Source organism: Erythrolamprus reginae, chromosome 7, assembly GCF_031021105.1.
Source record: "Erythrolamprus reginae isolate rEryReg1 chromosome 7, rEryReg1.hap1, whole genome shotgun sequence".
Lineage (NCBI taxonomy): Eukaryota > Metazoa > Chordata > Lepidosauria > Squamata > Dipsadidae > Erythrolamprus > Erythrolamprus reginae.
Window position 1 is genome coordinate 71,961,894 of NC_091956.1, and position 16,881 is coordinate 71,978,774.

General features: G+C 37.0%; 1 protein-coding gene across 6 annotated transcripts in view; it reads right to left on the reverse strand.

The window, feature by feature from the left end:
- Positions 1-16,881, reverse strand: part of LRBA (LPS responsive beige-like anchor protein) — a 453,900-nt gene that overhangs the window by 27,019 nt on the left and 410,000 nt on the right. For 4 of the 6 annotated variants that reach the window (XM_070757811.1, XM_070757809.1, XM_070757807.1 and 1 more), the window contains 4 exons: positions 13,409-13,601; positions 10,975-11,037; positions 6,524-6,679; positions 2,112-2,279 (listed from right to left, as the gene is read on the reverse strand). In XM_070757811.1, coding sequence (XP_070613912.1) covers positions 2,112-2,279; positions 6,524-6,679; positions 10,975-11,037; positions 13,409-13,601 — 580 coding nt within the window. The remainder of the gene's footprint in view (positions 1-2,111; positions 2,280-6,523; positions 6,680-10,974; positions 11,038-13,408; positions 13,602-16,881) is intronic. The other 2 variants (XM_070757810.1, XM_070757808.1) reach the window with 1 other exon arrangement.

Sequence of the window (16,881 nt, forward strand, 5' to 3'; positions counted from 1 at the left end):
CAGGTAACATCAAGCTGGCCATAACAATACCAGCCATGCCCCCCCCCCAAGCATCCCAAACACAACCCTGATGTGGCCCTGAATGAAATCAAGTTTGACACCCCTGACCTAATGAGATTACAATTACCTATAAAGCCCTTCATGGCACCGGGCCAGATTATCTCCGGGACCGCCTTCTGCCGCACGAATCCCAGCGACCAGTTAGGTCCCACAGAGTGGGCCTTCTCCGGGTCCCGTCAACTAAACAAATGTCGGTTGGCGGGGCCCAGGGGAAGAGGCTTCTCTGTGGCGGCCCCATCCCTCTGGAACCAACTCCCCCCAGAGATTAGAATAGCCCTCACCCTCCTTGCCTTTCGTAAGCTCCTCAAAACCCACCTCTGCCGTCAGGCATGGGGGAATTAAGATAATCTTTTCCCCTAGGCTTCTACAATTTATGCATGATATGTTTGTATGTATGATTGGTTTTATAACAAGGGTTTTTAGCTGTTGTAGTATTGGATTTTTTACATTCTGTTTTTTGTCATTGTTGTTAGCTGCCCCGAGTCCATGGAGAGGGGCGGCATACAAATCCAATAAATAAATAAATAAATAAATAAATAAATAATAATACTGTAATAATAATAATAATAATAATAATAATAATAATAATAATTTACTTTTTTATTTCTCTGTTCATAAAACAGCTCTGCTTTCTGAAGGATGCAAAGAGAACCAAATAAATTTACCCAAATATCAAAATATTATTCCAGGCATCTAATGACAGGTGCCTGAATCCAAGAAATGTTGTAAGCATGCAATGTTTTTTATGATTCTACAAATGTTGGCATTTTGGGGGGTGGGGGGGTGTATATTGCAATTCTGGATTAAAATGCGTATTGCTCTGGAAATAATGTTAAATTTCTTCATTGTTTATTTGACCACTATGACAATCATTAAGTGTTGTACCGCATGATTCTTGACAAATGTATCTTTTTCTTTTATGTACGCTGAGAGCATATGCACCAAGACAAATTCCTTGTGTGTCCAATCACACTTGGCCAATAAAAAATTATATTCTATAATTAGACAGAAATTTACCAAGAATGATAGACATTTAATATCACACATAAAGACAACGGCAAGAATAATATACGCATAATCTTGGAAGCAGGAATCCATCCCAACAATGTATAACTTAATAACAAAAATTTACGAGGTAGTAGAAATGACCAAACTAACACATGAACTACAGGACAAGGACATGGAGGACTTTCATAAAACTTGGGACAGATGGTATATCTGGATTGCAAAAAAACAAGTTAAAATGAAAAAAAATTGGGAACTTAAAAATTAAATTTAGAGAGAAAAATTAAATTGATATTAAGAAAAAATAATAATACAAAGCATTACTATACCATTGAGAAAATGAAATAAAATGGATACACTAACAAGAAAACAAAAGGATGTATATATATGTAAAATATATGTAATAACTATTAAAAGGAAAATGTTCCTTTCTTTATTATGTATGAGCTGCAAACCAACTACACCACTACTTAGGTGGTGCTGACACTAAGCTATCATACCAAATATTCCATGTATAAAGCAAGATGCTTTATTCTTTTTTCTATTTGTATGTTATATGTATATATTGTTGTTTTGTTGTCTTTTGTTATCTTTTTGTTTTAATGTATATATTTAATAAAGTATTTTTTTAAAAAAATTATATTCTAGAATTAGAATTAGAAGACTGACGGCAGAAAAAGACCCCATGGTCCATCTAGTCTGCCCTTTTACTATTTCCTGTATTTTATGTTACAATGGACATATGTTTATCCCAGGCATGTTTAAATTCGGTTACTGTGGATTTACCAACCACGTCTGCTGGAAGTTTGTTCCAAGGATCTACTACTCTTTCAGTAAAATAATACTTTCTCATGTTGCCTTTCATCTTTCCCCCAACTAGCGTGCAGTAATTACATCTAATGAATATGTACATCTATGGTGCCTGTAATCCTGGATAATGCTTCTCATATATTGGATTCCAAATGTTATCCTTGTCTTATCAGTTTCTCAACTTTAACTGTATCTGGATTTGCCATAACTAAATATCAGAATAAAGATCTCCTTACCATTTGTGTTATCACCGATGCTATTGGTTTTACCATTCCAGTACCATAGCAGCAGAGTGGCATCGCGAGATCCTGATAGAATATAGCAGTTTCCTCCAATATAAGATTCAGAGCGGCCAAGACAGGTAACAACATCCCAGTGTCCAAATACAACTTGCATTAGTTTTCCTGAAACATACAAACATTTTTTTTTCAATCATAGTAAGACTACATATTGTAGATTTCATATTGACAGATGGATTGGCTCCCAATCTCACTACATAATTCCAATATTTTCTTGAAGAATAAAATTAAAAAGATTCTGGCTGTTTTAGAAGCCAAGGCACTGTCTGTCCAACTATCTTCTGAGAAAATAATCTCTTTCCACCATTTAGTTCATTTAGACAATTGTTAGTCCTAATTGTCATAACTGTTATATGTATTGTCATGGGATTCAACAATCAAGCTGATGCCAAGCAGCTAAAATGGGGCCAAATGACTGTGGGAGAATGGTGCACCCTTTCCAAGGCACTCTTAAAGTCAAACAATTGTTAAACTATCAGTCGTATGTCAAGGACCACCTTTAAAGAAGCACCAGCCCTTAAACACAATGCATTTAAGTTACCTTCTACAGAAGTTTATTTCTCAGCTATAATGTTGGCTTACACAACGGAGGCAACAGCTTTCATGATCCAGAGTGGTAGACACAGAGGCAAGCTATCTGTAGCTTTGCTTAATGGTATGCTCTGGTTATGCCAATCAATGGAACCCAGGAAATATGCCTTCTATGTTGTAGTGCCTGCTACATGGAACAACGCTCCCTTCAAGAATCAGGCAGATCTAATTCTGTTAGTCTTCTGTTATTTCATTTACGCAGTGTTGGTAATGACCTTTAAAGCCCTTCATGGCATTGTACCAGAATACCTCCGGAACCGCCTTCTACCGCACGAATCCCAGCAGCCGATAAGGTCCCGCAGAGTTGGCCTTCTCTGGGTCCCGTCGACCAAACAATGTCGTTTGGCAGGCCCCAGGGGAAGAGCCTTCTCTGTGGCGGCACCGGCCCTCTGGAATCAACTCTCCCCCGGAGATTAGAACGGCCCCCACCCTGTCTTTCGCAAGTTACTCAAGACCCACCTATATCGCCAGGCATGGGGGAATTAAGACATCTCCCCCAGGCTTTCTTATATTTTATGTTTGGTATGTATGTGTTGTATGGTTTTTAAATTGTTGGGGTTTTTTAATGTAATTTTATTATTAGATTCGTTCCATTGTTATACTGTTTTTATTGTTGTTGTGAGCCGCCCCGAGTTTTCGGAGAGGGGCGGCATACAAATCTAATAAATTGAATTGAATTGAATTGAAATGAATATTTTATTTATTTGTACTGTATTACTATTGATTTTGAATGTTTGCCGGCTACCCAGATGTTTTGAACTCCAAATAGGTTGTGCAACTCTATGGGTGCAGCTGAATGAATTAAAGTTTATTTCTACTCTTCCTGAATGGATTGAAAAAAGAAAGATGTCGCGGCCCAAACACCAGCTCCAGAACTACAATGTTAAACAATGAACAGATGGAACACATTTGTTTGTTTCTAGATGCTACTAGCCGTAGTAATTTGAACTGTTTGAATTCCCAAAATAGGTCTGAATCACAATAAGCATAAGAGCACCAGTATGGAACTACAGCTGTATTATGTTTCATGTATAATAAAGTCACTGAAAAAGGCCTTCAATTTCAAAAGATATCCACTGGCTAAAAGCTCAGAAGTCAAAGCCATTGTTAGCACTGACAGGATCAATACATCACAATAATATGATGAAGGTATGATGTGAAATGACACGTCACATCTCTTAGAAATCACTCATCATTGAATTTTGTGAAAAAAGAAAAACTTCTTATGGACTCTTGCTGATGATTTATAGATTTTGCGATTAGAAAATTAGAAAGGGAAGATTATGGAAAGAATGAAACTTTGAGTAACTTTAGAAAGAGGGGGCAAAAATATAAATGAATGAATTTATTAGTTCTGTTAGTAGTAATTTTTTTTTTCTTATGAACATCTACATCTTATCTACATCTTTTTATGTTTTTTACATTTTTATTAAAAATGTAAATTTTATTTTATTGAACGGGCTACAAGAATGGTGGAAGGTCTTAAGCATAAAACGTATCAAGAAAGACTTAATGAACTCAATCTGTATAGTCTGGAGGACAGAAAGAAAAGTGGGGACATGATCGAAACATTTAATATGTTAAAGGGTTAAATAAGGTTCAGGAGGGAAGTGTTTTTAATAGGAAAGTGAACACAAGAACAAGGGGACACAATCTGAAGTTAGTTGGGGGAAAGATCAAAAGCAACATGAGAAAATATTATTTTACTGAAAGAGTAGTAGATCCTTGGAACAAACTTCCAGCAGACGTAGTAGATAAATCCACAGTAACTGAATTTAAACATGCCTGGGATAAACATATATCCATCCTAAGATAAAATACAGAAAATAGTGTAAGGGCAGACTAGAGGGACCATGAGGTCCTTTTCTGCAGTCAGACTTCTATGTTTCTATTACTTTTTTCTATCTCATCTCTTTAACTCAAAATTTGTATTGTTTTTACTCTATGAAAAAAATTATTTAAGAGAGGGAGGGAGAGAGAGAGAGAGAGAAAGTGGGGGGAGAGACAACTGTTGAGGATCTTATCCGTAATCTAAAAAAAGTATACCATAGCTATATTCTCTACTATCAGCCTAACCAAGGTGGGGTAATATAGTGTACCAGTGATGTAATGAATTAAATCATACATTGCAATTTAATAGCCTTGTTGTGAAGAAGAAAAGCTGAAGCCAGATGGAAAAATTAAGAAGACTAAAATGACTGCAGCAATAAGAAAAAAAGAATGCGGATTTGATGCAGATATAGAGATGGATCTGTAATTGAGAAAGGTAAATGGCCAGCCTAAACCTATTGTTGAGATTACAGTATGTGGCTTCTAGAATGGTTGATATGGAAAACAACCATCAGTATACATTTTGTGAAGATTGAACAAATGCTTGTAAGTGAATAGCTCCAGAATGCAGGAATTGTCCTCGGAGAGGGGCGGCATACAAATCTAATATATTATTATTATTATTATTATTATTATTATTATTATTATTATTATTATTATTATTAATTATTATTATTAATTATTATTATTATTGCTGTTATTGCTGTTATTGTTATTGTTGTTATTATTGTTATTATTATTAATTGTAATTATTTATTCAATTAACCATTTGTATATTATGGAATACCAATTACAGTGATCCTCGGAGTTTCGCGATCTCGATGTTCGCTAAACGCTATATCGCGATTTTTCAACCCGGAAGTAAAAAACACCATCTGCGCATGCGTGCCCTTTTTTTCTATGGCCACGCATGCGTAGATGGTGGAGTTTGCGTTCCCCGCCGGGCAGATCAGCTGCTGGGCGGCTTCCCTGGGTCTTCCCCCTCTTGCTGGCGGGAGGGCGAGCGGCGGGCATCAGCGAGGAGCCGGGGTTTCCCCTTTGCGTGGGCGGCCGGTAAGACCCCAGCGTCGCTTCCTAGCTGGGAAGCGGCGCGAGCGAACGGCGTGGGCGGGCGAAGGGCGGGGCGCGGCAGCAGCGAGGAGTGGGCAACCGGTAAGACCCCCAGCGCCGCTTCCCAGCTGGGAAGCGGCGCGAGCGAACGGCGTGGGCGGGTGAAGGGCGGGCGCACGGGCAGGCAGGCGGCGGACAAGCGGCCGGCGGACAAGCGGCGGGCGCGGCAGCAGCGAGGAGTTTGCGTGGGCGGCGGGGAAACCCCAATCTTCGGCTCCTCGCTGCTGCGGCGATAGTAAAAACACCATCTGCGCATGCGCAGATGGTGTTTTTACTTCCGCACCGCTACTTCGCAAAAAACCGATTATTGCGAGGGGTCCTGGAACGGAACCCTCGCAATAATCGGGGGGACCACTGTATACCCATTCATGGACAAGGATTGGTGGCTGGATTTTGTGCAAAGAAGGTTTTTCCTCTTGTTTGCTGTAATAGTTGGAGCAGTCTGGCTTTATTTGGTGGCATATATGTTTGTGGCGATTTTTGAAGTTAGCTACATAGCCTGCTTTGTTTTTTCATCAGAGGGATATTTTTGGATTGTAGCTTTGTTATTGATATGGGTGGTTTGTTTTTCTTATTTATGGAGGTTATCCGTGGTACATGTGGTCACATGACTGCAATGGAGATTGCAGCTATAGGAACGTTGGAACCAGGTAATAACTATCTTTTATGGGATCCTCAGAACTTTGCTAAGTGATCTAAATTTAAGTCAAGGACTACTGGTAATCAGTTTGCTGGTTTGCAAAAATTGCGTTAAAAAAAAGTTTTAACGGTTTAATTAAACAGTTTCAGAAAAAGATTAATGTATTACATTAACTCACCTGTATCAGTAGAATATACCCGAAAACTTTTATCCCAAAATCCACAGACCAGGATGTAGCGATTATCTGAAGTGATAACAAAGCACTGGGAATGAACTTGAATACTTTGGTCCAGAAAATCTGTAATTTGCCTTCTGTGCATTCCTGTATTGGCAGCTAAAAAAGGAGAAAATCGAAAGACGAGAGAGAAATAATAGTTTACTCCAATTGCAAAATAAATTTTAATTTCTTGCCAAACAATCTTAAATCAGTAAGAATCTGATTCTTGGGAATCTTATTTCCATTTCTTTTTGCCCAATTTTTAATACAGCCTGCTCAGATTATTTCAAGAAATAAATCTTATAAGACTATCTCTCTTAAAACTAGGGATATGATAAAATTCATTTTTAGTGCAAGTTCAGCTGGCAAAACAAATCAGAAAGACTACAATTTTAGTAAATATACATTAACACAGCTTAAGCGTGACAAAATATAGGTAGTCCTCAAGGTGTGAATGGCTATTTAAAGGCCATTTGAAGTTACAAATGCACCACAAAAAGTTTGTAATTTCGGGAGTTTTTCATAAACGTTAGGTGGCGCTTATCGCATAACTTCAAATGTTCGCTAAGAGTATACTTGTAACACAGGTATATTGTATATTTGTAAGGATGTAAGGATTTTTCAAATGGCTGTACTTGTCTGATAGAACATTTCAAAGATAAAGTTCAGATGATTGTACTTGTATGTATTTACCTTGGAATTGCCAGCAGAAATACTAGTCCAGTAAATGTCTACAGAAAGCAGATTCAGCACTATAAAGTTCCTTTGTAATCTACTGTACTGTGTTTGTTTTCAAGTGTTTTGAGCAGGGGTGGGCAATTAATTTTGCCATGGGGCCGCATGAGAAATTGGGATGGTTTTAGAGGGATGGATTAATATAATTAACTCAGTTCTACCCAATACTGTATATTATTGGGTAGAACTGAGTTAATTATATTATAATTATAAATTATAATCATATATTATATTATAATTATATATTATATTATTATATATTATAATTATTTTATAATTATAAATTAATTGCCCACCCCTTCCTTCCTTCCTTCCTTCCTTCCTTCCTTCCTTCCTTCCTTCCTTCCTTCCTTCCTTCCTCGTTCCCTGCATTTCTCCTTCCTTCCTTCTTTTCTCCTTCCTTCCTTTCTACCTCCACGGGCTGGTCACAGACAGCGGGAGGGCTGCATCCGGCCCCCGGGCTGCATTTTGCCCAGGTCTGTTCTATGCAATGCTCTCAATTCCAGCAGTGAACGTTCTAGTGCTTTAAAGTAACTCACTACTAGAGCAAAGGCAATTTTCCCTTCTGCCAATTTACTCTTTTTCTTGTGGAAATGGTTTCTTATTAGTTTTAACCACTGGTTCATTTAACAATTGTAAAGATCAAGTCCCCCCCCCCCCCCCGAGACTGGTCTATCAGGGCAACCTGGCCTACCCAAATATGGGATGAAGCATACTGCTTTGGCTTGTGGAGATCATTTAACAACCCAAAGAAAATGGCAAGCCCAATTTTCTCTTTTACTTAATAACTTGGTTGATTTGCTTAACAATTTGGTTAAAAAAAAATGATGTAAAAATGAGTCAGATTCATTTTGTGGCAATTTTTATTTACGATCTTAAGGGATTTGGGTTATACCTTGAGAACTACCTGTTATATAAACCTTAATGATTTAATTCATTATACAGATTGTAAATCACTAGGAGCTTTATTTGAAGAGGGAAACCTGTGGTCTATGTACTGCAGCAACACTGCATATATACACCTCTATAACTGTCTGGTTTGGTGCTGCAACCCAACAGGACCGACACAGACTCCAGAGGACAATCAGAACTGCAGAAAAAGCAATTGCTGCCAACCTGCCTTCCATTGACGACCTGTATACTGCACGAGTCAAAAAGAGGGCGGGGAAAATATCTACTGACCCCTCACATCACAAACTGTTTCAACTGCTACCCTCAAAACGTCGCTGCAGAGCACTGCACACCAAGACAACTAGACACAGGAACAGTTTTTTTTCCGAACGCCATCACTCTACTAAACAAATAATTCCCTCAACACTGTCAGACTTTCTACTAAATCTGCACTTCTATTCTACTACTTTTTCTCATCATTCCTATCACCCATTTCCTCCCATGTTGACTGTATGACTGTAACTTGTTGCTTATATCCTAAGATTTTTATTAATATTGCTTCTTCATTGCTTATTTGATCCCTATGACAATCATTAAGTGTTGTACCATATGATTCTTGACAAATGTATATTTTATTTTATGTACGCTGAGAGCATATGCACCAAGACAAATTCCTTGTGTGTCCAATCACACTTGGCCAATAAAAGAATTCTATTCTATTCTATTCTATTCTAATCGTAAGATATATTAAAGATGGTATAAATATAATAAATATAATATGGAAATTTTGTGTAGTAGTCATTTAAAGGTTGACTTCAGATGAGATTTCATCTATATTTCATTTATTAGGTGAGCCCAGGCATTTTCAACAAAAGCATCATAAATTGTTACGTGACTGCCAGACACTGCAAGCAACTGAAAATGTGGGCTAGTTGCTGCCTGCCTGAAATGTGATCACATGGCCACAAGGGGCAGTGGCTGTCAGAACTGGGTCATAAGAATTTTTGGGGTGGGGTCTGTATTACTTTGAACAATCACTAAGTGACTGGTTCTAAGTTGAGGACTTCCTGTATTTAAAAACAGTATTGCAGATCATTTGCAGTAATTTACAATATTAATAAATATCCTAAAACAATCTGCTTAACTCCATCTATAATTTCTAGCTATAACTTTAATGCTATCAGTAGTTACTGATTCTGCCGGGGATTCTGCTGATTCTGCTGGGATTCTGCCGCACAAATCCCAGCGACCAGTTAGGTCGCACAGAGTTGGCCTTCTCCGAGTCCCGTCAACTAAACAATGTTGTTTGGCGGGACCCAGGGGAAGAGCCTTCTCTGTGGCGGCCCCGGCCCTCTGGAACCAACTCCCCCCAGAGATTAGAATTGCCCCCACCCTCCTCGCCTTTCGTAAGCTCCTTAAAACCCACCTCTGCCATCAGGCATGGGGGAACTGAGATATTCTTTCCCACTAGGCCTCTACAATTTACGCATGGTATGTATGTTTAGTTTTATAAATAAGGGTTTTTTAGTTGTTTTAGTATTGGATTGTTACATGCTGTTTTTATCACTGTTGTTAGCCGCCCCGAGTCCACGGAGAAGGGCGGCATACAAATCCAATAAACAAACAAACAAACAAACAAATAAATAAATACACATGCAACAGTTCTTAACATGTTTAGGGTTCAGGCTGCACCTAGTTTTAGCATATTGATCTACTGATTTAAGTGCATTTATTCAATAGGTACTAGTATGAATAATATCAGGATCCAATCTATAAGTTGCATGCTAAATATTAATGTGGAATAGACATAAAAGGCATAGTTGTGTTATTGTACTACATTTACATCCTGTATTTTGTTCACTACAAGAATAAATCTTGCAGACATCCACGATAAGAGCTGAATAGAATAGCAATCCTAGGCTTTAAACGTTGAATATAAAATGTTTATCAGTTCATCTGATAAATATCTATTGATGTTTCCCAAGGGTTGTTATAAATACATTACAGAATATATGATATGAAATTTACCAGTGCCTAAAAATAAAGATTCACAGATCATCTAGTGCATTGTTTCTTTGTGATTTAAGCAACAGCACTATAATACAATATTTGTGAATCAAACGTATTAGAGATTTAATCTAGCTAAGAAACCATCTTCTTCCTTGCCTGCTTCTGATCCTGAAGTCAACCATACTTTAGTAAAAAAATTCTAATATCCTAACCTCAAAATGACTGAACCATTTATTTCAACTCTGCAATTACACATTAATTCCATCAGCCTGAACAGCAGGCCTGTGGAAAAAAAAGGATTGATCTCCTGTAATTATAAAATTCTGGCACCAGAGTTTTATTTTTCACAACACAGCGCCGCTAAGAACCCTACTGTTATTATGAAAATTTCCTCGGCAAAGAGCTCCATCACATTACGGGTGCGCCGATTCATCATAACATGCCTTGCTCTTGCTCATCAACAAGTCTGAGTGATGAAAAGGCCCAATATTACCCTGACAGTACTTCACGCGCATTCTCAATCACACATTATTACGGCATCCATATTAATTTTCATTGACACACGTCCTAGGCCTGTTCAAATTAGGCAAACCAATGAGGGGGAGTTGATGAAATACCAGCATAGCCACAGCTCATTGCATTCCAATTTGCATGCAAATGGTTTATCAGGAAAATTCCATTCCCAGCAACCAGCGAGTGAAAAACAACCGTAATCTACACTTCAGGGCCACCATACAGAGCTTAATGAATCGCAGAGAGAGAAGGAAGTGACAGACCTATGAGAGGATCGATTTCCACTGGCAGCTGGTACGGCTGGTCTTGTACAGCACCTTGATGAGCTAAAAGAATGAGAAAAGGCTTAGAAACAGTGCTATTTTAGGTACTAAATTCACCCAAAAAAAAAAATCATATAATTATGCTATTCTGTCTTTTTAAGAACTGAATTTTCACCCATTTATTAAATTCCATCAGCCAAAATTTCAAATCTTTTTAAAGGTTTGTTTATACATTTATTTCATCTTATTTCTGTTCTCAGTGTATGCCATCGCCAGAGATTTGGGCCATAAACTATAGCAGATGGTTAACCGGCAGCTTCTCATATTGCAAAAAAGAAAACAAATGATAAAGAATGCTGAAAACAAAATGTGACAGCCACTCGCTAACTATCGTGTGGATCTCACCTCCTTTCTTTAAGGGAACAAAAAAACACACTTTGAATAGGATAATACAAATTTAATATTCGTGAAAAATAATTGTTTTATATAAAAAGGAGATTTTTAGATCATGGAATACAAGGGGGTACATTGTTATTTTAAAATGGCATAAACTGAGGATAATCTCATTTGTAACTTAGTTTTCTTTTAACAAAAATGTATGGACAATTTTTGCATTCACAACATTCTTTCTTCACCCTAAAGCTATAATGCAAAATAATTATACCCAGAACATTTTTCTCAAAATATCAATTAAATTTTGCAATAATGGAATCTAGTGTAGGAAAAATTATAAACTCAATATCCTTCCTTTTCACAGCCAAATTGCAAAGCATATGCTTATCATAAAACTAGCTTTGTTGTAATGATTACATAGTTCATGTGGAATTTAGAAGTCTATGAGTCAGTAAAATCATAATAAGCAATATAAGTTTTTTCTCTATAAAGATAGATGTTCTACCATTCTTAGCAGTGAACTATTGTTAAATCAACAGAATGAAATGTATACAATTTTACTTACCTGTATCAAGTGAAATGATTACTTTCGTATTTTTCATTTTTTAAAAAAAAAATGGCAATAGGAATTATACAATAAAGTAATAAATAATATTTTAAACATGAATAAAAAGACTAAGAGACCGGGAAAAACACTGAAATAGCTGGTAGTAATAAAACAGTGGACATTGGGGGTTTTTTCCCCATAGAAATTTGATGAATTTCAAAGTCAAAAACAGCAAGGAAAAGACGGGGACAAAGTATTTGATAGGAGGGATGCTTTCATGAAGCATAAAAGGGTTAATAGGAAAATGGGAATAATTGAGAACAGAAATATAGGATGCATTTACTATTTACCGGTACTATTTGGCTCAAAAGTAAAAGCAACCACAAAAGATAAGCTGTTTTTCTCCAATATCCTGCCAACTGACAAGCAGACATTATCCACTCCCTGACAGTTCAAACTAAATTTGGAATAAAGTTGTTCACCTATCAGGAATAGCATTTCAACCAATTTACCAACATTTGTATTCAATTACAATTATTCCTAGACTGGTGGAAAACTTTGATGTAAAATGCAGACAAAGGGCATTTGGAAATTTACAGGGGTCACAAGTAATAGCCCTAAAATTATATAGATATAGTAGTAATAAGAAGAAGAAACTAGCATCTTGCTAGAAATTGTAAAACCTGTTGCTTATCTTGCTCAAGTACTTAGTAAAACTTGATGCCAAAGAATGAGGTTGGTATTCTTATAATGTATAATGTACATCAGGGGTCCCCAAACTTTTTACACAGGGGGCCAGTTCACTGTCCCTCAGACTGTTGGAGGGCCAGACTATTAAAAAAAGCTGCGGTTTTCTTAACGCCGCCCTGGGGAGGAGGAGGAGGCGAAGTGGAGCAAGTCCCCAACTCCTTGCCGAGTTTTCTCTTTCTCTCTCTCTCTCTCACTCTTTCTTCCTCTCCTTTTCTTTCTCCCTTTTTCTTTCTTTCTCTTTCTCTCTCACTCACTCTTTCTATCTCTCCCTCTTTTTCTCTCTCTCTCTTTCTTTCTCTGTCCCTCTCTCTTTCTTTCTTTCTTTCTTTCTCTCTCTCTCACTCACTCTCTTTCTATCTCTCCCTCTTCCTTTCCCTCTCCCTCTCTATGTCTCCCTCTTTCTTTCTCTCTCTCTCTCTCTCTTTTTCTCTCTTGCTTTTGTGGTGAGTGGACGGGAGATTCCGGAGCTTATTGTGTATATGTAAAATCTTGTGTGCTGCTGCGGGCCAGATAAATGACCTCAGCGGGCCGCATGCGTCCCACGGGCCATAGTTTGGGGACCGCTGATGTACATATAGTTTCCATAATTTATTGCATGACATTTCTGAAATGATTAAAAGACCCATTGCCCTAAAATAACTATGCTTATGCTTCTTAAATCTACTATGGAAAGCAGTAAGCCTTTTGCGCCTTACCACCCCACAACCAATTTGCTAATTATGTAATCAATATTTCTATACTCACCAGGAAGATTGTGCCACTTATTCACAGCAAATAATCGGTTGACAGTGACAGTAATCACGGCAGAATTTGCCAAACCAGGCTGAGTGTTGGCTGCTACGTGTGTTACAGGAGAGTTGGATGGAAATTTTAGGACCATGATGACATCCTGTTGAGCTTGGTCTGTGAACATCAATGGACTCTGGAGAAGGAGATACTGTTGAGTGGGGAAAATAAGATCCCAACCACGAGGGGGAAAAGGAAAGGCAAGGAAGATTGGAAAGATAAGAAAGTGCAGTAACAGTGAAGACCCCGTTAAAAGAAGCAAGAAGCATCAGCAGCTGCAAACGAATACTAATGCAATAATTTTTCACAGGCTATGGAAACTATATTTTTAATGACTATTTTAATTTCACATTAAAAATTAAATGGAGAGAGAAAAATATATATATAAACCCAACATTTACAGCAAGTGATCATAAAAATGTTTCCAGGTGTCTCTGTGTTAAAATTGCTAAGCTTCTCAATCACCAGATTCAGGCGAAGAAAAGAAAGCGCCAATAAAAAGAGAAATAACATCATGAAGATGAAAATTTGTTCTTCCAAAAAGCTGTGTCATTTTTTTCCATAATCACAGGTCTGCCCTGGGAAAAGACACAGCTCTTTTAAGAAGTAGCAAACGAAGGGTCTACTTCTAATTGAACTTTAAGTAATAATGATTAGGTCCCACAGAGTTGGCCTTGTCCCGTCGACTAAACAATGTCGTCTGGCGGGTCCCAGGGGAAGAGCCTTCTCTGTGGCGGCCCCGACTCTCTGGAACCAGCTCTCCCCAGAGATTAGAACTGCCCCCACCCTCGTTGCCTTCCGTAAACTCCTTAAAACTCACCTCTGCCGTCAGGCATGGGGGAATTGAGGCATCCCCCCCCCTCGGGCCAAACAATTTGTGTATGGTATGTCTGTGTGTATGTCTGGTTTAATAATGGGTTTTTTAATTTTTAAAAAAAATTTATTAGATTTGTTATGAATTGTTTTATTGTATGTTGTGAGCTGCCCCGAGTCTACGGAGAGGGGCGGCATACAAATCTAATAAGTAATAATAATAATAATAACAATAATAATAACAATAATAATAATAATAATAATAATAATTATTATTATTATTTGACACCCATGGTATACAGCTTGAAAATCTTGACATTCATATAGTAATATTAATTCAAATTAATTGTAGAATATAGGTTTTTACAGATGCTAATTTTCATGAAATGAATATGTGCTGAGGTTTTCTTAGACTTATCACTAGCCTCTTCAGAGCAGAACAATGTTATATGAATACAACTAAGGATGTGACCTCTGAAATAAAATTCCATTTTAGACCTGTTCTAATGAAGCTAGCAGTGTAGTAGCTGATATTCAACTGAATCAACACCTATTCATTGTCTCACACAACATTTCCAGGAAATCATTTAACTAGTCAATCCATATTAATTTAATTTTTAACCAATGGATTCTATAATTAAGCATATATTTTGGGGGCTGTTTTCTGTTCAGTTACATTACAAGTGTATTTCCTGTTCAGAAAATTACAGATACCATGGCTTCATTCTAAGTTTCCTTTCAATATCTGCTTCATTCATGATATAAGTACTGTATATAGAAGTAGATTTTAAATAAGTATAGATATAGATTTTAAAGAATAGAAAAAAGAAGTACAGACAAGAATTTCAAAGAATAATAAACTAAAGCAAGTTCAATGTTAGTAACATATTTTATTCAGAGTAATATTTCCAAATGAAGAATTTTAATTTGAAAATATTATTAATCAATCAAAAGATTTTCTCACACTTCCCGCTCCTTTTGATTCAGGGCTCTCTTCTGTAATGTGCCAATCCTATTTCTTCCCATAAATCTTACAGCCCCATCCTTGTTCTCAAGGTCCATTAGACATTCCATCACAAAGATGAAACAAAACTCTTATGCTCCAATTTTACAACAATCGCATAAGATCTCTAACTATGTTTCATTTAAGTATCTCATAGATTTTAAGAGTTTAGCTTAATCTGGATCTAACTCAATTAACAATCACATTTTAAGTTGAAGTTTTATAGATAATATTTTTTTAAAAATTACATTTCTAGTAATTCCTTGGTTGCTAACCCAGAGGTCCCCAAACTTGGCAACTTTAAGACTTGTGGACTTCGACTCCCAGAACTATGGGAGATGAAGTCCACAAGTCTTAAAGTTGCCAAGTTTAAAGACCTCGGTCCTAACCCTTTGTCTTCCTGGAAAGGTAGAATTCTAGCTCTTCTAGTAGAACCTTGGAGCTAGTTAGACCTAGAACTGCAAACTTGGAAGCAGTCAAATTGACAGTTTCCACATAGGGCTGAGCAAACTAGGTTTCCAGTATGACAATGTATAAATAGGGAAACATTCATGCCAACAGACTACCTATTTAATATCACTTGCCCAATGTATTGCAGACTTTTTAATTTTAATTTTAATGTTTTACATTTTGCAATTTTGCATCTTGGCTTAATAGCTCTATTTGATAATAGCCGTTTCATTTGTTAAGAGGTTGGTTTTCTTTGCTGTATACTGTCAGATCAGAACTCTAACATCTTTAGAAGAGTCATTTAAAAAAATTCAGCCTCCATTGCTTAACATAAGAAGTTGCTCCTTTAAATCTTAGGATTCCACTAATATATAATTCAATTTGCATGTTACCAAACTCGATTTAAATTTGTGCCTGTGTGTGTATCCTTATTGTATAGTTCTTAAGGCACCAGCCAGAAACCAGGAAAGCTAAATTTCCTTAGCCATGAAATCAATGGGATGTTATTTGTGAATTATTTGTGAATACAGTGGTCCCTCGATTTTCGCGGGTTCAAACTTCGCGAAACGGCTATACAACGGTTTTTCAAAAAAATTAAAAACTATTTTGCAGTTTTTTTCCCCTATACCATGGTTTTTCCCGCCCGATGACGTCATACATCATCGCCAAACTTTCGTCTGCCTTTAATAAATACTTTTTTTTAATAAACTTTAATAAATAAACATGGTGAGTAATAATCTAAATGGTTGCTAAGGGAATGAGAAATTGCAGTTTAGGGGTTTAAAGTGTTAAGGGGAAGGCTTGTGATACTGTTCATAGCCAAAAATAGTGTATTTACTTCCGCATCTCTACTTTGCGGAAATTCGACTTTCGCGGGCGGTCTCGGAACGCATCCCCGCGAAAATCGAGGGAACACTGTATACTTGAAACACTATTTTTGAAGGGTATTATATTTTTGGAGTTTGAACACAGCGACAATGTTTTTTTGCCTATCATTAGTTGAATATGTACATTTAGTATCTTTTATAGATAAATAAATAATGCATTTTTATGTCACTCCTTTAAAGAAAAAACATTAAGAGTATTTAGAAAAACATATTGCACTATGAATTCCTATTTGTAATCTTTGCATGAAAGTGTAAATAAAAACAACTAATAAGCTACC